The following is a 25509-nucleotide window of genomic DNA, read 5'->3' on the forward strand; positions in this document are numbered from 1 at the left end:
AATACGTTGATTAAGTATTTGAAACTCAACCAAAACAAGTTCAACAGCAACTCCTCTGAACAACAATGCTGAAGTATAAAGATTTTTGTCTCAATAAATGGAAAAGTATCCAGTTAGTGAAAAGTTTTATTGTACCTTTTGTTACAACATATCTTTGTGAAAACACATTTTTAAGGATGCTGGACACAAAAAGAAAGAAAAGAAACAATCTCGGTTTGAAAATTACATGGGAAATTTGAATTGGTCTCTAATAGGTGAATACAGGGGTGACACAGATTTACAGTCCTTTAATGTGTGAGTTTATGCATCATTTTTTTGTCGTTCGGCACAGTTCATTGCATGCACCAGTAAAAAAAAAAAAACTTTATGTCTTAAATTTTTGGGATAAAGGGGGGAAAAAAGATCACATTTTATTGTACACCATGTAGGTTTCCGTAAATGCGCACATAAAATTGGTGGTTTCTAGTACCTCGAAAAGGGTTATGAACCACTGCTCTAAGCATTATGTTGTAAATATTTTTGCTTATTTCTTCTGACAGTGTTTTATCTTATTTTACTTTTTAAAGTCTTTGAAACATGTTTACTCTAGAGTGCCATTTGCAAAGTTGGTGATATTAATTCAATAAAGAGAATTCAATTCTATTCTATTCTATTTTGCGCCATTTTTTTTAACAAACACATCACACAATTCCTGTTTGAAATATATCACTCTCCATCACTTTGACACTTATACGGGCAAAAGATTGCAATCTTGCTTCACTACAACCAACTTGAATATCACACACAATCTAAGATGAACAAGCAAATTAATCCCTGCCGTTTGGGATTTTAGCAAGTTAGGCCCTTTATTTTCTTGACGTGCAGCTTGACTTTTTCTGACTTAAGCTGCTATCTGAGTCAGGCAGCTCCCTGCAGTTCTTTGTCCACACGAGGAACGATGGCTTCCCTTTATTCTTCTAAAAGCTCCGACAACCAGCTCCAATCAAATGGCCCATTATAGACTGTGTGACCTTAACACTGCAGCAGTCAGGTTCCCTGCATGCAGTTTTCTTTGTACTATATATTGTGTATGATACAATAGGCCAACATAATGATCGGTTTGGTCAGCAATACACACTTAGCCTAGGCTTTTTGCAGAATATCTTACAACGCTTTTAGCTAAATTGTTGGCACATTTGGTCACAGCTGCGAACATTATTGCTTCTTTATGTGAATCACGTTGTTTTGACCCATTAGCACTCTTATTCTTCTTCCTGTCATTCTTCTCCATCTTAGCCATTCTTCTGTGTCCATTCTTTGTCCGCTATGTCTTTCTACCAAAAACACTTTCTATTTTCGAGTGGTGTCACAGACCATTCGTTTCTAGTCTCTTTAACATTTTTTCCTAAAATGTGAATGTAGATTTGCATTTTTACCCCTGTCCACCATTGACATTTCATTGTTATTTAATGTCAAACTAATCTGACATGTTCTTCTGTCATTGTTAAACAACCAATTTTTTTTGCTGCTCAAGTTACATTTTGTAACAGGTCAAGTCATGTCAAGTCATGTTTATTTGTATAGCCCTTAATCACAAAGAGTCTCAAAGGGATGCACAGATCAAAGACTATTGCAAACTATTATCACAGACTATTAACTTACATGAGGGCAAATGATATACATATTACCAACATAAAGTATAGGTTAGTCATATGCTATAGAGTAGAAGCGTGTTTTAAGCTTAGATCTAAACATTTCCACTGAGGTTGCAGCTTGAATCTCAGGGGCAAGAGCACTGGTTCGCGCCTCGGCCGAGTCATACCTAAGACTTATAACATTGGTAAAATGGCGGCGCCCTCTGTTGGCTGCGGCTGCATCGGCTCGCTACAATGGGTCAGGTGTATCGACATTTCGTTCTGTGTACATTGTTACAAAGAATGACAATACAAAGGAAATTATTATTATTATTATTATTCCACAGCACCGGGGCCCGGATGGAGAACACTGTTGAACCTGTTGATCTCTTCTTGGCTCTTGGGTACACTAGTAGACCAGCGTTTTCAGAGCGAAGGCTCCGGACCGGAACATAGGGGGAAATTAAATCTGAAAGTTATGAGGGAGCAAGTCCATGTATGATTTTGGATAATACCAACAGAACTTTAAAATTACATCTTGAGCTAACAGGCAGCCAATGCAGGTTAGCTAAAATCGGGGTAATGTGATCAAACTTTGTTGTCTTGGTAAAAAGTCTCGCTGCAGCATTTTGTACCTGCTGAAGGCTCTTGATTTTGGACTTCGGGTGACCGGAGAGTAGTGCACTACACTAATCGAGACGGGAAGTAACAAACGCGTGAATTATAATCCTTACATCTGACTGAGACAGCTTAGGACAGATTTTAGCAATGTTGCAAAGATGGAAGAAAGCTGTTCTAGTAATATTCTTCACGTGTGTTTGAAAGGACAGATCGGGGTCAAATATGACACCTACATTTTTAACTGAGTCACTCTGGCTGATCTTACATTTGTCAATGTTCAGAGCAGTTTTTGAGATTAAGTCACAGCATTTAGATGGACCAATAACTAACATTTTGGTCTTTTCAGAGTTAAGGCGCAAGAAGTTGAGTGACATCCACTCTTTTATCTCAGTGAGGCGGGCCTCCAAATTTCTAAGTCAAGTCAAGTCATTTTTATTTGTATAGCCCTTAATCACAATAAATCTCTAAGGGCTTCACAGATTAGTACACTATCGGGGGGGCGGGGCTACAGCATGATGAACCGCGGGGCCTCCTACGACCGGATGCGACGCGGCGGCGGAGGAGGAGGCGGCGGCTATGGCGGAGGTGTGTCGAACGTAAACAGCTTGACAATATCAATCACATTACTATGCATGGTGAGAGATTTGTCAGCTGGGGTTATAATGTTTAAAATTAACTTCTTTTGTGGAGCACCAAAAGATAGGTCTTAATTTAGCATTGCAGATTCCTCCATCTGAAGATATAGTTGAGTGTCATCTGCGTAGCAATGGAAACTGATATTATACTTGCGAATAATATCACCTAATGGAAGCATGTACATGCCGAAAACAAGGGGGCCAAGTACTGAACCCTGCGGAACACCATAGGTAACACTAAAGGGCTCATATGTCATTTCACCACGTTTAATACAGTGCGTCCTATCTGAGAGGTAGGATCTGAACCATAAGAGGGCGGTTCCTGAGAGACCAATCAATTTTTCCAACCATTCTAGTAAGATATTATCGTCCACAGTGTCAAAAGCAGCACTAAGGTCCAGCAGCAGCAAGAGTGATTAAGCGCCAGTAGAAGATCATTGGTTACCTTAATCAGGGCTGTCTCAGTAGAGTGGTTAGCCCTGAATCCTGATTGCATTAATTCAAAAAGATTGTTATCGGATATAAAATCATTCAGCTGCTGTGCCACAACGTTTTCAAATACTTTATAAAGAAACGGTAAGTTTGACACAGGTCTATAATTACATAAGCTTTCTGGATCAAGGTTGGGTCGTTTCAGTGTCGGTTTAATAACAGCGGACTTAAAATCCACTGGAACTACACCTGAGGAGAGTGATATGTTTATAATATTTAGAACTGAAGTTCCAAGGACCCCAAAAATACCTTTAATCAGCGAACCGGAAGAGGGTCAAACAGGCAAGTCATTGGTTTGGCCGTATTCACCACCTGTTTAAGATTATCGAGTGACAGATCACTAACAGGTAGATTTGAAACTCTTTTTTCTACCCCTGTTCCTTCAAACTATGATGCACATTTGCTCTATCTCAGGGGTCTCAAACTCGCAGGTTGCGGGCCATTTGTTGCCTAAATGATGATAGTTTGCCTTAATTTAAAAGTTTAATGTTAGTGCAGCCTGCGTGAGTTTGATATTGAGGCTACCTCCACTCTAATTAATTAGGGTGGGCTAGGAACAAAACGAAGCAAAACATAAGCTTGCAAAAAACGAGTTCAATCTGCAGTGTGCTCTTAATGCAGCACTTGAAAGTCAGTGTGTTTGGCTGGTCAGGCAGGCAGTCAGACAGACGGACAGACAAACATCAAGAGAAAGAAAGGAAGACAAAAAGACATTAGTAGAAAGACAGACAGACAGAAAGACATTAAAGGGAAAGACACAGACAGAAAGACATTAAGAAAAAGACAGACAAACAGAAAGACATTAAGAGAAATACAGTACAAACAAACAAAAAGACAATAAGAGAAAGACAGGCAGGCAGGCAAGCATTAAGAAAAAGACAGACAGATAGATTGATATTAAGAGAAAGGAAGACCGACAGACACACGGATAGAGACAGGGAGAGAAACAGGGAGACACAAACAGAGAAAGTGACAGAGAATTGAGAGAAAGAGAGGAGGGGAAAAAGCGGCGAGAAAGAGAGACCTACATTCTGACTAAATTGATTCATCTACTCACATATTGAACTCTTGAAGTCTTCTTTATTTTTATAGGATATGATTTCATTAATATGTAATTATTACAAATTTGTCTTCACAATACCATTTTTTTAATCGTTAGATCTCATTTTCTGTAAATCCTATATATATTTGAAAATAGTGGAAAGTTTTTACATTGTTGAAAACCCAATGTCGCCCGACTTCACCTTGACCCTAATTCGTGCTGCCCTAAAGTAAATTGAGTTTGAGACACCTGCGGATCTCTTATTCGTCAATCGTTGAGATGGTTTAAACACGTTATTGACACACTTCATAAATGCAGGCTTGCGTCGTTGATGGGGGAAGGGTAGTATGAGTGTTGGTTGGACGTAACTATTCATTGATGGGCTTATTGGGGGACAATAAAAGCCATGTGGGACAATAAAAGCCAGGCTTAAAAGCACTGGCAGAATACCTTTACGATACGAGGAATGTCGTAAACCATTAAAGACCTAAATACAAAAAAAAAGTGTGTATTTATAAATATATATATATATATATGTATCCACATGTTGTGTTGGTTTCTGACTTGGGTATTGACAATTTCGCTGATGAATGGAAAAATGTACTTCCAGCAGCGCTTAATTGATTTTTTCACATCTAGTCGTCAAGATGAGCTCTTTTGCATTCCTATCAAAGTTTTTAACATCTAAAATAACTGCAAATCTCCACCAAGTAATATGTGTTCTTCTCCTTGTCTTTCCCAGGAACACCTGAGAGCTTGGCAGAGAAGGAACACCAGCTCTCCACCATGATTAGTCAACTGATCAGCCTGCGAGAGCAACTCCTGGCTGCCCACGACGAACAGAAGAAGCTGGCCGCCTCACAAATGGAGAAACAGAGGCAGCAGATGGAGTTGGCTCGTCAACAGCAGGAGCAGGTACAAGGCAGAGGACTATTAAAAACATCCAAACCTTTTAGCATGGGTTGTGAACCTATGGCTCGTGAGCCATATTTGTCTCTTTTAATGATTACATCTGGTCATGTATGGCACCGTTTTTTAAACAAGTTTTTTAACTTCCATTTACAATCGTGCTCATACGCCAACAGATCAGTACGTCTTTATGGAATCCTGTAATTGAGAGCTCATTAAACAATGTTTGTCCAAAACTATACTATGAAAACTCACAGACCAAACTGTAAACACCCAAAAACGCCAGCCAAGCACAGAGCAATTTGATTGGGTAAGCAGTAGGGGTGGATGTACACACATGGCACACTTCCCTCTCTCTCTCTCTCTCTCTTTCTCTCTCTCACCCAGAGCCCTTTGTGCGGAAAGTAAATGCATCCGTATACTTCTCGTTTGAAGTATTTTGTGACATTTTCACAAAAAAACTCACCTTATTTTGATACAATTATTTATAAGTGCAATAGTGGTAAAAATGTGCCTCAAATATCTTAAGTAACTGCAAGAGGGAGACACATTTTAAGTGGTATATATGTTGATATTGGACACAGGCTCTGGCATTATTATTTGATAAATGTTCTCAAATCAAAAATGCACTAAACAATAAGCCTATGTCTGTAGAGCAGGTATGGTGTTTTTGTTGAATTTTATCTTAAAATATATAGTGTGGCTCTCTCAAAAAAAAGGGGAAATATTTTACTCTTTGGGTCAAAAAGGTTCCGGACCCCTGTCCTCGAGGACTGCTATTTCCTGGACATTCCATATCCTTTTTGTGGTAATGTGCATTAAATACATCAGGACTTGGGGCCACCTAACATAATCTTAATGAATTTCATCCTTGCTGTATAAATCTTATTTAAGAAGCAATTAATATATTCATAAAAGCTAGTGGGGATAGTGCAAGACTGTAGAAGTTGCTACTTACTATCTAGCTTTGGAGATTTTAGTCATGCTCCCTCGCACACGTTTATGCTCTACAGCTGGAAAACATTATTATGACTTGTACTAGGAAATGCAATGGGATGTGAGAATTAAATGTTATATAAACACGTACATCCCCTAGATCTTGTAAATTGACTCCTATTAGAACAAGGCTAGCATTAGATTTGCGGCACAAATCAGGCCAATGAGCCATATTGTACAAATCAGCAAATTAGCAGGGGCCATGAAGTGTGTTAATGTCTGGGAAGGAATAAGGACACAAACTATCCACACAGGCGACACTTTTATTATCAGCAGCCAACCTAATGGCCATGAGTCAATTATCAGCAAGGGGTTCACTCAGAGTTTTCTCAACACACTCCCGGACCTCGCTGGTCTAAATGAACAGATTGTCCATTTACCTCAGAGTGATGCATTTGCTTAAAGTACACTAATAACACATTAACTGTATTGATTCCTTTTTCCAATCCGTAAGGTTCATTTGCAAATTCCATTCAACTTTGCGGCCTTTGTGGCGCTAAGGACGAGTCGCAAAAAAGGTTTCATTTTTTTATCCTATTTGAAATCGGAAGAATATTAATGGTTTGGGGGAAGCGAGGGTGGTGGTGGTGAAGGAGCCTGCTGAGAGCTACTGTAGAATGTCATCAAGCCATCAGCATACAACGTGGTAATTAGCTGTTGACACTCGTGAGGAAGCCAACACAAATTAATCCTGACACATTTGCAGACGGACGATAGCTTACAGTGAACACTTTGTAATTATATTTAAAAATGAAAATTAAATGACACTTAAAACTAGGTTGTCATGCTCAATCAAGCAAGCATGTAGCGAAGGAGACTGCTGGAATGAGGCAAATTAACCTGTGGCTGCTTGTCACTCAGACATTGTGGGACCTTGGTTTGTCCGCCCTTTGAATCATTAAAAGGTCCTTTGCCAGCACTTTGACAATGTGGTGCTCAAATCAATACTCAAGGATTAAAACCTATATAGATCTGTAAAGAATATATTTGGTAAAATAAGGAATGATTTGCTTCCCATGGTCTTTTTCTTTAAGTACCACGCACATGTCAACACCAAGGTACCTCCAACAATTGTTTGTTTCTCATCAAATCTCTGCTTTCTAAACAGATTGCCAGACAGCAGCAGCAGCTTCTGCAACAGCAGCACAAGATCAACCTCCTACAACAGCAGATCCAGGTCAGAATATCACCATTCAACACTGTATCAGCTGTTTTTGTCCCCTCATACTGGGGTTTTGTTTTCCCATGCCCTAATTTTGGTGTCAGATCAGGGGATGTTGTAAGGAAGCATCCCTTTGAGACAAATACATGTGACTTGACTTGCTAATATGAAATTCTTACCAATTGAATCACACCTTTTTGAGAACAAAAAAAATGTATAAATTATTATAACCAAACAAAATGTAATCATAAAATTAACTCAAATGAGTAATGTACGGACCAAGATGGTCCATTTTATCATGTTTAAAATAGGCACAAATTACAGTTTTTTCTGCACTATTAGGCGCATAGGAATATAAGGCGCACCCCTCAAAAATTGTCAATTCGATATAGATTTTTAATGTATAAGGCGCACAGAATTAAAACTACACTACGAGCTAGTGTTGCATAAAAATAAGAACATTTGAATTAAAACAATTTAATCTATAGACCATAAATTAACATTATGACATTTGATATAACCACTGAAATGTATTAATTAAAATGAATTCATTAATAAATGGTTACCGTATGCAGTATCTCATTGTAATGATTCATTTCCAATTTTATCCACCATATTTCCTATATGGTACATCAGGTTATGAGGTGCACTTCCAAATTTCTGGCCAATTACGGGTATTTATGTGCGCCTTATAGACCAGAAATGACAGTAGATATGTTATTTTTTAATATGGATTTTAGATGGCCTAAAATCTGAGGATTTTTATCATGTTGTCGATTTTAAATCGAGTGGAGTTACAACTTGAGTTGACTACTAAAAGGTTTAACTTTTGTTGGCACTACTTTACTTTAAGGAATTAAATGATCTAGTTATGAAAAAAGCTTGCCTTTTGAGTAAAGATTTATAAACGTTTAAAGCTTGAACATGTCAAATTATTGAGTCTTTATTGTCTTTTCTAACGTGTACTTTTAAGTGCTGTTAAAAATATTAACCTTAAAGTTCCCCCTATGTTCTTGCTTGTGGTACAACTTAAAATTTTGAAGGGCTATACAAATGAATCTGACTTGACTTGATTAGTTAAAGCTGTAACCTAACGCTTGAGCTAAATAATTAAAACTTGACAACATGTGTTAAGATAGCAAAGGTAAATCCTATATATTATTTTGAAAATTGTTTAGACTGTCATGGAGCTTGAACTGAAATAAGCTCTGGCTTTTTCCTGTCAGCCTTTTTTCCTGTTTTTCTTCGATGAACAAAGGGAAAAATGTCTATCAATTCAAATTAAGTTTAAAAAAAACTGAAGTCCCTTTAATGATTTAAAATTATTTTAGCTCAAATGTTAACACACTAAAATAAATTCAACTCCAAAATAATTTTTAAAGCATTGGCGCTTATATATTGAAATATAGGTTAAAAAGATTCAAACATTGGCACCCTTTTGCTAAACAGTAAATAATTATTTATTTCTTCAATAAACATAAAAAAAATGTATATTATTATCGACTGATTAATCTGTGAGCAGAATTTGATTCTGCCTAATATCATATTCAACATCAGGAAACAGTAATCTACATTGGTAGGGCCCTAATTATATTCCAAGTCTTCACTTATTCACATTAACCATTGGGTGGGCTGGGGGATCAGGGGTGCTGTGAAGTACAGGAGAGAAAAATTAGCACATCTTAATTAACAGAAAAAAAATAACAGGATCTAATGAGTAGATGGAGCCGAGCCTGGAGGTGGGCAACATGAAAGGGGATGGTAAATGCCTCTGAAAGTCACCGGTCTCACAAGGCCAACACAGCACACATTGGCACATACCGGGATTTATTGCCACTCTGCCGCATGCTTTCTGTTTTCTTATCCTTACATCTTCACACTTACCAGTTCGCCTGATATGATACAGTCAGTACTAACTGTGGCAGCCAAAGACCACCCAGGCACGGCATTGCGCTGGGGGCGGAGTGTTCCGAGCACTTCAGGGACGACCGCTTGATGTGGTCAAGGTTGCGAGCTTCTCTGGCTAAATGAGGCTAATGCACACCGTGCAAAATATGTGTCCTCATTTTTCTGTCTTGTGACTCCTTGCAATCGTCGCTACAATTCTGGAAACATTCAAATAAATTGAACTCAATTTTATTGTTGATTGATACTTTTTGTAGAACTCAGCATGTGGCGAAAAAAGCAAATTCCACTTGTCTGACATACAACTGAGAGACAGACTTGCTTAAGTCAATGTTGTTACAATAGAACAGGGTGTGTACGGGTGCTTTGAATCCTTTAAAAATGCTTGAATTTTAATGTTTTGTTTTCAAGAATTGAAAAGTGCTTGAATTTCGGGTTAAGTTTTTGTAAATGCTTGAAATGTTTGCAACATTTCTCAACAAGTCTTCTTAAAAATGAGGCTGTCACTGCTCTCTGGTTGCATCACTTTGATATTGCATTTCTTCTTTTTTCATGATTAACAGTAGCAGGTATTAGTTTGTACGTTAGTGTCTATTAAAGCGTCATTGTTCCCCTACGGGTCGCAACCAAGAGGATAGGTCCTTGCTACACCTAAACAGGGCACTATGAAACGTGTATTAGTCAAGGACTACATATGAATCGAAACATTCATTATGGGCCATGTAAAAAAACGATGGTAGCGTTTCCCTGTGGTAAATTGCAATGGGAAGAATTTCCTGCTAGTGAAAGTGTAAGCTACATATGACATAGTTTTATCCAATACCAATATGGGGAGAGATTTGTCTCAAAAACAAATATATTTTATTCAAATGTTGTGTTAAGAGGGGACTGTATGAGAGTGTGATTGTGCCGACTGTGTTGTATAGTGCAGACACTTGGAGCCTGAACACAGATTTAAGAAGGAAGTTGAATGTTTTTGAGATGAAGTGTTTGAGGACTATGTTAGGAGTGACAAGATTGGATAGACTGAGAAATGAAATTGTGAGAGACAGAACTGGAGTAGTCGTGGAACTGAGCAAGCGTGTTGATAAGAGAGTACTAGGTTGGTTTGGACACATGGAGAGGATGGATGAGGAGCGAATGTTGAAGAGGATCTACAGAGCAGAAGTCAATGGAAGGAGACCAAAAGGAAGGCCGCGATTGACGTGGATGAATGGTGTTATGAGTTCACTGCAGGAAAGAGGTCTAAATATAATGGAAGCTAGAGTTCTTGTTGGTGATAGAAAGGAGTGGAGACGTGTTGTGAAAGGATAGTGGGATTGTGGACGTGTTCTTAAGGATGGGCTGGGCACCCGTATGATGCGGCAGGGCACTCGTATGATGCGGCAGGGGTAAACCAGTGAGAGCTGTCGGGCCCTGCTGTTGAACAAACGAGTGTGTTGTGTCACCCTGACCCGAGTGACATGGCCGCTTTCTGGTGTCCCGTTTCATCTGGAGGGACGAAAGCATGAGCAACTTAGGTGCCGAGGTGCCTAACTTGTTTGGGCGATTGGGTTGGCCATGGTCCAAAAAATTTTGTGTGTGTTTTTTTGCTATTTTTTTCCCTTTTATTTTATTTTTATTGTATGTGTTGTCTTGCTGTCGGTCACCCCTCTTGAGGGATATGACCAAGGTAGATAGATAGATAGATAGATAGAATTTATTCAAGATCTAAACATCCGATGTTTCTATAAATGCACTCGCAAGATTAAAAATTGCCAATGTAAATCGCAGATATGTTTGTGGTTCGGTCGAATTCATGATTCACACCTGATTTCTTCTTTTAATGGTACTGGAAAATTCCTGAAATTTGGCCTTAAAATTCCTAAAAAACTGCTTGAATTTGGCCATGAAAAGTTGTATAAACCCTTAATATAAAGATTTTACACTGCATCCCACTAGTCAGAATCAAATGTGAACATTCTCTAAAACACTCAAATAAAGGACCGTGGTGAGTATTGGTATTAGTGCTGTCATAAAGAGCCCTCCATTTGAGAGGACACCTACTTAATTCATGTGAATTAAGCCCCTACTTAGTCTTGTTATTTAGTTAAAGGTAAATGACACCTGAAGATCCCACTTGAGCCAGTTAGGAGAGCAATGATAGTCTGAAATGTTCCTTTTCAAGCACTTAAAGCGAAAGGGCAGCTTTGAGCCACATGTTTTTGCCTCTCTCTCAAATCCAACTTTTACCTCACCATACAATCTAACAACTCTTTCCTTATTTGGTTTTTCATATCAAGTGAGCTCCCTTTTTTCCCAGTTTCTCAAAATATTTTCAAAATGGTGAGCGAGCATTCAGAACACATTATTTTGCTCTCATAAAAAAGTGTCTAAAATCAACCCATTTGTTTTGACAATTAAATTTTCCACTGAAAGTAGCAAAATAAAAAAATAATACAATTCTGATACTTCCCTCTTAAAGAAGTCTGTATTTTTTTTTTCTTTCATAAAGCTAAAAACAAATGACAAAGTACTGCCAACTTTTGAGTTTGCTAATTATGTGTTGCCCTAACTCCACATACCAAACCTTGATTTAATTACTTGAAATTTGTTTCGGGGAGTTTTATATATTTATCTTTCTTTAAGAAACATTTTTGGTGATGACTAAGGATGTTTGATACTATTTTTTCTACAGATATCGATAACGTGCACCGATACGACAAGTGCTTCTTATACCCTTCCCCCCCTAAAATACCTCAATACAAAGCCAGACTTATCCAAATGTTTGACCGCAAGCGCAGAGAACAATACCAGTATCAACGGCTGTTGCAAGTTTTGGGACCCCCAAAAAAGTCTAATGTCTGCAATATCATTTATAACGTATCTGTTTTCTGCATAACATGCGATTATTTCACTGCCAGCTTATTTATTTAATCATTAAAATAAAATCTTGCTTAACTACTTTATAAATCCCGATGTGTGTGTGTGTGTGTGTGTGTGTGTGTGTGTGTGTGTGTGTGTGTGTGTGTGTGTGTGTGTGTGTGTGTGTGTGTGTTTGTATATGGCTTGCCGTCTCTAAAACGGCTGAACCGATTTTCACAGTTGTACTTTTAGGCCTCTTTAGCTAGGTTTCCTGTCAATGCACCCCCAATAAACACCAACAAAATCGATAAACATCGGCTTTGTATGGTTTGCTTTTGTGGGGTCTCTAACGTTCTCTGACAGCCAAATTGGGTACTGCCAAAGCTAATCTGCTATCGGCCTAGAATATGGAATATGGAGGCATATAGCTGTCAATAGCACTGAAATAATTAGCGGAAATTTCAAACTGTTCAATTTATTTTATTATTTGGCCTCAAAAAAATCGATATTCGGTTTTCCCCAAATGTACAGACATTTGACTTAATTCATAATATAAACACACTTCCTCGCAAAGATATTGAGGAATTAAGCTATTGTTTACTTTGGAGGGTATGAAATTCAGCGGCCATTAGAGTCCCGGCTTGAGGAGGAAACCTAAAACAATGTATCCTGCCAGAGGCATTATATTGATGAAGCAAGCCATCACGTTGGCAGGAACCGTAAACCGTCCGGGCAGTTATATCTCAAACTTTGCAACCCGATACTGACAAGCTTCCTTTCAAGGTTTTTTTTTCTTCTCCTGTGGATCGAAGGGAATCTGGCTGAAGTGTTTAGCTTTAGTTAAGGAGGTTTGAGAACAGGGCTGCCTGCAGTTTAATTAAGTGGCTGCTTTCTTCATTGCCGCTTGCTGTTCTCCCAATAGCAGGAGAAGGGGGTGGGGTGTCATTTCGTCTTTGTACTCCGGGATTACAATGTCACTTGTTTTAAAGATAGCAGATGTTTCGATTGTAACATTTGGGGCTTATTGACAATGTCAGCTCGCAGCTTAGTGCTTTTTCCTCCCCACTCCAGTCAGTCGACCCTTGTTCTTGGCATTAATTCAATCTGACGATGAGATTAGCTCTGAGTTGATTTAGTCTTGAGTTGTTAGCTGGATTTTGTGCCACATGTGACAAACAAGTATATTAGCAGAGGAGGGATTTGTCCCTTCAAAGTTAACTATGATGTATTGCAAATGTTAGAATAATGAGCAAACTACCTTTTTTGTTGTGCCTCACAATCATCGTACTCATTTATTGACTGTATTCCTCTCTTTTTTATAATTATAGCGGACCAACCCTACTATGAGTAGAAATTAATGTGTAAATAAATAAATATCTAGAAATTATATTTTGTCGTCATTTTAATTTGTCGTTGTATTTCGTTGTCGTTGGATTTTGTCGTCCTTATATTTTGTCATCATTATATTTTTTCGTTGTTGGAAATACCTTGATCAAAATATGACAAAATGTAACGACAGAATACTATTAAGATAAAATACGACAACATTTTTACAAAATGTAAAAACAAAATACAATGGCAAAATACAATATGAACGTATTTATTTATTCATACATTTATATGGCAAGATCTGTTCTCCATTCAAATTAACACATGGTTACATGCTTATGAGCACATTCACAGAGACAACACAGGACACCTCACACTGATACAAACATCAGGAGAATGAATAGTAGCTCAAAGGTCAAGCTGAACTTTATCTTCACAAACAGGCGGGAGAAAGTACATGAAACGGTGGCAGTCTTTTAATCAAAGCTACCCCCTCCGTTTAAAAACGGCATCTTTTTTAAGTGAAAAGAATAACATGACACAGTCAGTTTGAAATGACTCCAGTTATTCCAACTGCGAGATGCGAATGCCCTTCTAAGAAAGGCTAAGTAAACTCACCTTGCATTATTATATAAACAAAGAACTCCTAAGAAAATAGCCTACCCCTACAACAACCCTCTGTTTATTGCACTTGCACATACCCCAACTTTGGGCATCCATTTGATCATCTAGACCAGGGGTCGCCAATCTTTTTGAAGGGGAGAGTTGCTTTTTGTTAACGCGAAGGGCTATAGGTCTGATATGTTGTTACTATGCTATTGCCCGGTTGTAATTATTGAAGGTTAAATAGGCTCAGTCAACCACGAAAACGATGCTAATTAAAAATCAAACTTCCTAGAAAATCGCAATGACCCATGATAGATTTTCAAAACCAGGGCACAAGCCACTCACGTGGTCTTAGGAGGCTACGTGGCACCTGCTGGCACCACACTATTATCCATCCATTATCTGCACCGCTTGTCCTAAGTAGGGTCGCGGGGGTGCTGGAGCCCATCCCAGCAATCACCGGGCAGTGGGCGGGGGACACCCTGAAGTGATTGCCAGGCAGTCGCAGGTCACACAGGGACAGACAACTCGCTCGCTCATTCACACTCAGGGACAATTTGGACCGGCCAATTAACCTGAAATGCATGTTTTTGGAATGTGGGAGGAAACCGGAGGAAACCCACGCAAGCACGGGGACAACATGCAAACCCCACACATGAAGGTTCAATCTCATGACCTAAGAACTGTGCCGCACTGTGCCGCACACGCACTAACCACTGCGCTGTCGTGCTGCCCACCACACTATTCTTGTTGTTGTTGTTGTTGTTGTTATTATTATTACAATCATTATTACTATCATTATTACTATCATTTTAAATAATCATATCATAATTACCATAATTCTCATAATTATTAGGGATGATCAATACCATTTTTTTGTAGACCAATAAACAGGCTGAACTGTTGAAATTTCATCAGTACTGATATAACGTATCAATGCCACAAGTTGACTCTCAATTTTCTCTCACATTTTCAAATCCCCTAATTATATTCATTCTTAAAGTTTCATAGGACTAATAGTTTTATATTTATTATTCCTCTCATTTTAAATTTGCTTTGTGTTCGAACAAGGCTGTAGCCCATCCTTATTAATAATAATAATAATAGTAATGATGATGATGATTATAGTTATTATTATTACAATTATTGTTGTTATCAAATTTATCTTAAATAATTTTGGGGGCGGGGGGTGGATGTAGGACTAACTAAAAATATACCGTATTTTCCGCACTATAAGGCGCACCGGGTTATAGGGCGCACCCCGAAAAAATAGTTTTGGGTCCTATTTTTGACATACCTAAGACGCACCGGATTATAAGGCGCTACAATGGGAACGTGGACAAAACAGTCAGATAGTTCAGTCCAACGTATTACCCTCTTAACATTCCCAAAGCTTGCAAAGACGCAAATACGTGTCGAGAACACGTGCAGATGCGGTGTCCGTACGATGTCACTCAAATGCATCGTTCCATCATTCGGAAGGTTTAAAGTCTTGGGATTCAAGAAATGCCAAACATTCCTTAGTTTCTATTTTCTTTTTCGCTCGCAACTTTACTGTGCATATGACAATAAACACTTGGAATTGAGTTTAATTTAAAAATAGACACTCCATTCCATCCATTATCTGCACCGCTTATCACAGAAACATCGTGTTCAGTCTGAAACAAGATACAGGGACAATATAAAACCCGGAATAGCTCACCGAAGTCGTTGTGTTCATAATGATGTGCAGGCAATGTCCTCTTGTATCCGTGAGGGTAGTAAATCCAGGAGAATACAATATTTACAAATACAGAATAGAAAAAAAATGCTTTCTCTATGCCGTCAGCCACATGCTATACGCATTCATCTTTTTCGGCCAATTGCAGGCTTTGTTTCGCCGTTTAAGCCAATGGCAGCCTGTCAATGATAAAAAGGATCCGCCTCTTGACCTCCGAATAACTTTAGCCAATAGTGATCGATTCAAATGATGATTGACACATCTTTTTCGGCCAATTGCAGGCTTTGTTTGCCGTTTAAGCCAATGGCAGGCTGTAAATGATAAAAAGGATCCGCCTCTTGACCTCCGAATAACTTTAGCCAATAGTGATCGATCAAATGATGATTGACACATTGGTTAACCAATGAAACGCCGGTAAATAAATCCCAGCATACACCGCGTACTACTCGGCGTTCGGGGGAAAATCTAGTCGGCGGCTGCAAGTTAGTGGGAAAACTTTGCAACTTTAAAATTGATCCATAAATAAGGCGCACTGTATTATAAGGCGCATGGTCAGCTTTTGAAAAAAATAAAGGCTTTTAGGTGCGCCTTATAGTGCAGAAAATACGGTAAATAACGACAGAAGAACGAGATGACAAAACACACAATCCTGAAAAAATAATACACACTGTCATTCACACGGAAGCAATTATTAAAGGGACATTGTGTATTATTTGGGCATCTCCTAGTGGTAAAAAACTATTCATTTAAAAAAAAAAACAATATGACTTGAATAATAAGCAAAAATACATGAATCATATCAAAGTGCATTTTTTAGCACTCATTGTGCTACAAATTACAGCGACATCTACTGTTTACTTTTAACAAATGTCCTTCACATGAAACGTTCAAATTGATTATGCTTATTCTCCTAATGCAAGACAGTAATTTCATGAACTGATGTCTCTGGGTGGCAATTTAAAGGAACAAAGGCTTCCATAACTAAATGGTAAATATTAAATCATTCAGATCCGTTTAAATGAGCACAAGGCTGCATGCAATTGCATAATAGTGTCTGGTTCATGTTATCATTGGCTTTCGTTGTCTCACCAGCAAAAGAAAATAGGCATTGGAAAAAAAAACAATCCCCTAATTAGTCAATGCTCAACTGAGGGAATAACGACCCAGAGAATGGATAACATACTTGTGTTGATGTGCAAGTAGGATTATGCCGGAGGGTTTTGGGGGAGGTGGGAAAAGCCAGGGCATTACCAACTCAGTCAGGCACACTTGGCCCGCGACCATAGAGGATCAGTCCAGCCTGTTCAGCTCCCATTTAAGGAGACTGTTAGTTGATGAAGATGTGTACATGCAAGAGTGAAGATAAAAGAAAACCATGACCTGACTCATTAGCCTCTGTGATTTAATATATTGACACTTAGATACAAACAATTCCCTTTAGTGGACTCCACTGGCAGGGGAGGGCTCCATTTAATTAGTTAGATAGATAGATAGATAGATAGATAGATACTTTATTCATCCCCGAAGGGAAATTCACTTTTCCAGCAGCATCCCTAAGCTGAGAACAATCGAAAATAACTGAGAACAATCGAAAATAACACGGGAGCTGCTGGAGTGGCTGCCATTCGTGACGGCGCCGGAGAAACGATATGAAATGTGACTTCTTGTCCGCAAGCGGTAGAAATGCTGATGTTATATTGCCATGTGCAAATGGTACAATAAAGCCGCCCTCGTACTGTTAAAACTTAATCATGCTTAAAAAAAGTCTGTTGTTTTTGCTAATTGAGCCTTGAAAAATGTGTGTTAGTGTTCCCGTGTCTTCAGGGAAACAAAAGAATAAAAGCAATGTTCTACATTTCGCTAGCATGAAATGTGAAAGTCAATAAATATGCATGATAAGGTGTGGCAAACAACATAACTCTCAATGCTGTGCTCCGCCTTCGCCTGTGAGTCAAGACGCTAATTAAACAAGGGCTCGTTATTGTCGGCAATGAAACAATAAAAGCCGGCTTTGTTGTGTGTTCAGAGAACTCAGCAGTTTTAGCAGCAACCTTTAAGCCCTCTTCAGAGGAGATGCTTTAATCTGTGGAAATGTGGGAGATCAAGTCTATTTTAAGGAACAGTAATCCATCGCTTTTCGGGGGGTTGTGTTTCATAAAGGACCCACAATAGTCAAAACTCGCCAAGTAGCACCCTTTACCTTGTTTTACAAATATTGACGGATGGATGACAGGGATGGATGGCCGAACGTGGATGGACCGAGGTAGATTCCGGAGAATGTCGGTGTGGTGGTTGTCAGCGACAACTCTGAAAACGCACATGGCGATTCCACAGATCTACCCAGTTACAGCGCCGAGCACACCCAAAAGCCACGGCCACCACAGTACTAGGGCGCCGTGCGCTCCCGGATGTTTACCCCATCTATAATGTCTCCACTCTCTTCTGCTATGATTGGTGGGTTGGCCACGAGTTGCTTACAAATCTGAGAGCTAAAGTCCCACAGGATCTTAGCCCTGTTGTTTTCAGTGACTTGTGAGATTGCCCATTGGGTTTTGGGTACTTCATGGTTGCAGATGTTCCTGCAGATGTGCCTGTGTATGCTGAACCAGCTAGCCTCCTGCACCCTGCCACTGTGGTGGACTGTTTCAGGGCACCTTTGCAAAGTCTACAGCTTGAGTCTGATCTACTCTGGTCAATCCTGACCTCTCTGGCTCATGTGCTTATGGCCTGTTCCGGTGCTGCCATGATTAAAGCCTCTGTGCTCTTTGTCAGTCCCGCATTTTCCAGCCACTGGTGGGAGTTTTTTTTTTTTTAATGTCAGCCACGACCTCTATTTGACAAAGGTGCATGCCATGTAGGGGGTTGTTCCTCCAGGATATCTGCTGCTCGTCTTCTGCATTCTCTTTTGGGTTCTGCCTGAGACATTGACTTAATAGGTCATCTTTTGCGGGAATATTTTAAATGTACTCTTGGATTTTTGATGTTTCCTCATGGAGCATGGTATTGATGCTCACGAGCACTTTCCACTTTGCGTATACCCTCAGGGTATCGGACTTGGGGTGGAGCCCTTCATGCATGGTAAGGAGCTATATATATTTATATATTTAAAACACATGCTTTCTGTGTATAGTTTTGATTTATTACAAAAAACTGATCTGGAAAGTAGGGTCGCCTGGCAATATCATAGTAAAGTCGTTATGTTATCATTCATTTTTTTGTAATCTGATCCATATCTGATCATTGTTTTGCCATATCTGGCAGATACAAATGGGATGGGTAATTATTTTGCATCCCTAAAAAAAAACTATCCTAAAATTAGTGTAGCGCTATATCTCCACAAATCAGTACTCCATAGTTTTTTCAAATATTTACCGTGCAAATGTATAATTTACATTGCAAAATGCTCATGTTGGCCCCAAGTATGACAATGAGGCACCTGTTTACTCAGACCTTGGGTGGGGATTGGTGTCAGCGAAAGCCACACTAACAGCATTTGAGAGTGTTGCATTAATATGATCCACTATGAGTCAGTGTGTGTGTTTTTTTAGGAGGGGGGAGTGATGACTTAGGGGTGGAGGCAGAGTTAAGGGGGCACATGTTTTCTTACGCTTGCGGGATTCAAAGCAAAGCATTCAGCACATCGCTAAAGTAAGAAAGACACTTCATGGGTTTGGGATGAAAGCTCAGTAGTTCTTTGCAAATAAAATAAGAAAAATTTTAAGCAAAATAATGCATTGCTAAAGTATGTTGGGCTTCGTCACAAAATCATTTGTTTTTGTAGATTGTAGAAAGGAAGTTTTCCTTAGTCATGCAAATCAGGACAATCAGGTGGTTGTACTTTATTTTCCCTATAAATGGTTAAGGCTTAGAAACTATTGACAGATACAAACAAAAGAATCAATCACATACAAACAAAAAAAAACAATTACTCAATACATACTGTTTTCCATCCCTTCTGCCTATTTTTGAAGGCAGTATTGAACACAACTCAAAATTATGGTCTCTGTAAAGCTGTATGTACTTGGTTTACAATTTCACCACAGCCCATTTTTCCTTTTTATTGTTAGTGGCCTCAAATAGCCAGTCATGGCTGCAGAATTTTGTTGCCTTTGCCAATTGTCCCTATGTTAACACTACTTCACCAGCAAGTGAATAATCCATGACAAATGTTTTCAAGACCTTTCTGCCACCCGACCATGATGGTCCGCGCCATTTCACTCAGCCCCATTTTTCACAGTTTGCATGATGTGTGTGCGATATAATGATGTAAGCCTCAGACCCCTTCGTGGCTCTCTGGTTTGTTTGTCTGCTCGCTAGTTCTCGTCGTTAGGGATGCTGTTTGAGGGCGCTCCCCGTGGATGTTAGTGCTCTGCGCAAGCCTTTATTTTCTCAGTGAGACCTTGAAGAGGTATTTATTTAGAAGATAGCGTATCCTTTTGAAAAAAATAATATTTACTTTTAGTGTTGAGATAGTATTTGGAGGCTGAAACACGGGTAACATACGTGCCTGTTGGTGCTCACTTCATAACATTAAAAGAAATCAAAGAAATAATTAATAATTTCAAAGTGTTTTTTTTTTTCAATCGACAGCACCACTGAGAATTGTGATGAAATGAGTCTGTGTAGAAGAGAGTGGAAGGATTTAGGGTGGGGTGTGTAAAGCGGGGCAGTGGGTTGGTCTAGCCTCCTTTCAACCTTCTGTGCACGTAACACAGACTTATTGAAATGGCTTTTTTCCAAGGAGGCTTGTTTGACTGTGTAAGGAATTAGTGGAACAAGAAGTCATCTATTGGTTGTTCCCCTTGATGGCCTGACCTCTTGACATTTAAATTCCTTGCACTTTATCCTGCGTTATGAACACAGCAGCACAAACAGATGTCAGGCCTAAAAATCAAACCTTGGAAAATACTATTCAGTGAAAATATTGGAGGTCTTCATTATCAATTGTTACAGCAGTGGAGGGCCTTGCATTTCACACTTAGGCCTTCAGTATTGTGTTTTTCGCAAACAAACTGGCTCTATGAGCCAGCTCTTGGAAGTAAATGACAATAACCGGCTTCCCATCAATTAAAAGCCAGTTACCTTCGAGACCTTCCCTTTTTTTCACTTTTCATTGGTCAATATGCATATGTTTAGTATAAAAAAGGTTGAAATTGGTTTGTATATTATCCTTTTTTTGTACATCTTCAAGTATTCCAATTTATGTTCCCTGTGTTTCTCTGGGATAATGTGTTTTAAATAACAAATGCAAGGTTTATTCTTCTATTTCATATTTTATTTGTTGTTGCGCTGAAAAGTCAATATTTTTAATTAACATCTTGTTGTTTGTTTTAGAACATTCTGAGTTGCTTGACATTAAAGTTGCATGGTACAAAATGTTTAAATGAGTTAAAAGTTCGCTGTAGAGTGAAAAAATAAATGCTATTATAGTTTAGTAGAATTGTAGATTTTTTACATTGGTGCTTTACCGCCCCCTAGTTTAAGTTTACCTACGCTAGCAAGAAAGTCTTGATATTGCCAACTCGAAATCTGATTGTTTTAACATATCATTCATCGTCACTTGTTATGCCTCAGAAGGGCCTGCAGATCTGCTTGTGAAGGCCTCTGGGCATATTTCTGAGCCTGGCAACATGTAATGGCTAAAATGTGATTGGTTGAATTCTTAAATATGAAAGGACACAGCGAACAAGCAATGAAAGGGAGCTGACGGACTATTTTTGATTCATTGAATAAATATTATTGGAAAATTATGATTACATCACATAATTTGGATATTTTCTAAGCCAGCAGAGAAGGCCTTGCACGAACTGACGGCCCACCACTACAGGATACGTAGATTAACACAAATAGTCTCTCAACATATCGGGACAATTTAACACTTACAGGTGCATATATATATATATTTTTTTTTTTCATGAAAAGATTTAGGTGACATCATTTTTTCTGAAATATTTTAATATCATCCACTGGTCATTAAAATGCCTAAAATGTAATTGAATAGATTCCAATAATATGCCTAAATTGGTAATACATTTTTTAATACAGTTTGTGTCAAACTATTGTTAATGATTTGTTTTACCTCCAATTGTGAGCATTTCAATCAAACTACACCTGGGTTCGGGACAGGTTCTGAAAGTAGCTCACCCGTTATGCATCATTGTGATTTTCCAGTAAATATGATTTCTAACTGGCATGATATTTTAGTGGTTTTGACTGACCCTATTTTAACGCAACCTCTAACAACTACCACCTGTTAATAACATAGTAACAACATAGTAATAACATGGATGCTGCCATTTCTGTATGTTTATGTTGCTGCTTGAGATGCCATCATGCATGTGCGACTTTCAGCAGAGATCATATTCATAATGAGATGCGTGTCTGGCAACAAAAGTTGACAATGGAATTCATTTTCGACTATTTCTGTTCTTGATTTTTGTCGACAACGTTGACTAATCATTGTAGCCCTAATAGACATTCAACCATTCATGCACATCTATACCTAGGGCCAACTTAGAGACACCAATCAACCTGCCATGAATATTTTTGGAATGTGGTAGGAAACCAAATTTTTAACACATTGAAATTATAGATCGCAAGGCTGTTGTTGTATTGGCAGAAGGGGATATTTTTGGAATAACTCAATACAGGACAATTTGTTATATGACGATGAAGCAAACCACTGTTGAGTGTAAATGACATTGGATGTCAGCAAAAGATAACATTTTTAGCTGCTCGAAATCAACAATTGCACTTGTTGAAGTACGCTCATTGTTTCCATTAGAACAAATAGGCAGGCTCAAATCAATTTCGAACAAATTTTACTCCTGGTTTCTGTTAGATGTCCAATATTGACTAGTGTGTATCATGTATGCGGGTCAAAAAAGGTGATTTCTTCTCACTTGCCGTGTTTGGTGCAATGCTCCCTGGCAAGCAGTGGGGGATGGAGGGGGAAGTGTGAACTCTCGGTTCCTACAGCAGCATCTGGGTAAAATTAAATAATGAGAAAAAAAAAACATGCTGTAGAATATGATAAAACGAAAGTGAGATCAGGCTTACTGTATGTATTAACAACTCCCCTCAAGGGTGTTTGAGGTGTTTGTGATCTTTTTCAAAAACTTTTTTTATCTACGTTTTCCCTTGAACCTTCTTATTGGTAACACACCTGCTTGCTTTTATTTTGAAGCTAGCGTTTATACAACACATCACTTCTTTCTCAAAGTATCCTGGAGGCATATTCATGCTGAGCATCTGGGTGAGAGGTGCGCTTCAGGGCGTCAAGTAGCAATGAATCAGGATATTAGACTCACAAAGTCCTTTCAAACCAATAACCATGAAACATGGCTGTTAAAGAGGCAAGAGGTTTCTTTTATTTTTGGGGGGAATCGCTTCTTTATCTTGTCAACGCTCAATGATAGTGACGGTCAAAGCAACAGCTTCTTGCTACTCCCCTCATTGCCGGTCTTTAAGGAAGCAGACCTGTGCATAGATCTGTACTTGGATGTTCAAGGGTGGGGGTATTAGATTTGCATCTTAAAGCCCTGTGGGTGTTTTGAAAAAGCTTCCACATCTAATGGTGGAGAACATGTTTGCGGGCAGAAAATCAAGGTTTCAGTGTTTTTGGCAAGCCTTTCTTGAATTATAGTTTACAGTTTAAAAACAATGAAATAAAATGAATAATAAACAAAAAAAAATTCTTATTTTATATATTAAAAAAGTTTTATATGCATTCAAACCAGCACTGCCTGCGTGTGAAGATTTAATTTGCACTGTATCATGTTCATCCTAATGAACTTACCATTCATATTTTTAAGTCACATTTCAACAGTGTTGGGGCTAACACGTTACAAAGGAATGCAATTACTTTTCTCGGTAACAAGTACCGTAACGTTACTTTACGTTACTAGTAAAATATCTCAACATTGTTACAAAACGGTGCATCACTCTGCTACTTGAAAAGTTCCGCCTATAAGTGACAATGTTGTCTTATAGCTATTTGTCACTCCTTGGCTCACAATGTTTTAACGGAAATCACCAGCAAGTTTATATAAACCTTTTAAGTACATCTAATTACAGTTACAGTGGCACTGTCTCAAGCACATACTATGAGGACATTGAACTTTTCGTCATGGAGATAATCTTCCAAACCTTGAATCTAAGCCGTATTTACAATTTTAAAACAAAACACTGATATCGGGGGGCACTTTGTATGAGAACCGAATTGTAGGCAACGCATCAGCAGCGAAGCGTGGCTTACACAGGAACAACAAACCAACTCAGTCAATTGGGCAGACATATACGCAGAATTTACAGTAAAAGTATGCTAAATTTTGGTCTACTGATTTGTAATATTATTTTTCCAATACACCCTGCCTAGAGTAAAAAAAACATCTTGGGCAGAACCTAAACATAGAGAAGTAAATCTTCGAGCGTTCTGAAGCCTAACTGGATATAGTGTGTCTTAGCTAAGTGTTCTTTTGCAAGCTCTCAGGATGGCACAAGCCAGCCAAAGAATTATGGAGGCTTTACTACCTTCACAGGTTGGTGGATAAATGCAGTAACTATTAACTGTTATTATTACCCTTTTTTAGCACCCAACACTGCCATTTATAATACTGTACATTACTAAATAGTGTATTTCTGCATGAGGCTAATTGTAAAAATCGTTTTTAAGGAATGGCAAAAAGAAAATAAGTCTACACAGTTTGCTGTTATCCAAACAAAACAAACGCAGAAGATAAGTGGCTAATACAAAAAGTATTTTGTCTATGTGTCTTTTGTGGCTTCTATTTTAGCACAAAAAACTAATTAACAACAGGAAACAATGAAATATCCATCCATTATCTGCACCGCTTATCCTCAGTAAGGTTGCGGGGGTTCTGGAGCCCATCCCAGATATCTTCAGGCAGTGGGCAATGGACACCCTGAACTGGTTGCCAGCCAGTTGCAGGACGCAATTTGCTTGCTCATTCACACCTAGGGACAATTTGGACGGGCCAATTAACTTGACATGCATGTTTTTGGAATGTGGGAGGAAACCGGAGTGCCTGGAGGAAACCCACGCAAGCATGGGGACAACATGCAAACTCCACACAGGAGGTTAGATCTCATGACCTTAGAACTGATCCACACACATGCTAACCACTGCGCCGGCGTGGTGCCACAATGAAATATTTGCACAAAAATAATACAATGCTATACAGTAATCCCTCGGTTATCGCGGTTAATGGGGACCAAAACCACCCGCGAAAAGTGAAAATCTGCGAAGTAGTGACACCCCTTCAAAAATGCAAAAAAAAGTTTTTTTTGTTTTTTTTTTAAATTATTTTATTTTATTATTATTACTTTTAGACCTGCGAAGCTCTGAACCCGCAAACGTGGAACCACTAAGTAGCGACGCCCCTTCAAAAATGCTTAAAATATATATATATATATATATATATATATATTTTTTTTTTTAATTATTTTATTTTATTATTATTATTATTATCCCCGCGACCCTACTGAGGATAAGCGGTACAATGTGATGAGATGAGATTATTATTATTTTTTTAGAACTGCGAAGCTCTGAACCCGCGAGCGTGGAACCACTAAGTAGCGACGCCCCCTCAAAAATGCTTTTAAAAAAATAATAA

General features: G+C 38.6%; 1 protein-coding gene across 4 annotated transcripts in view; it reads left to right on the plus strand.

Moving 5' to 3' along the window:
* sox6 (SRY-box transcription factor 6) overlaps window positions 1-25509 on the plus strand; it is a 203061-nt gene that overhangs the window by 108544 nt on the left and 69008 nt on the right. For all 4 annotated transcript variants that reach the window (XM_088334368.1, XM_088334367.1, XM_088334369.1 and 1 more), the window contains 2 exons: window positions 5146-5318; window positions 7417-7485. In XM_088334368.1, the coding sequence (XP_088190494.1) occupies window positions 5146-5318; window positions 7417-7485 (242 nt within the window). The remainder of the gene's footprint in view (window positions 1-5145; window positions 5319-7416; window positions 7486-25509) is intronic.

The sequence above is a fragment of the Urocampus carinirostris genome, chromosome 4, assembly GCF_059441175.1.
Source record: "Urocampus carinirostris isolate Australia breed hairy pipefish chromosome 4, RoL_Ucar_1.0, whole genome shotgun sequence".
Lineage (NCBI taxonomy): Eukaryota > Metazoa > Chordata > Actinopteri > Syngnathiformes > Syngnathidae > Urocampus > Urocampus carinirostris.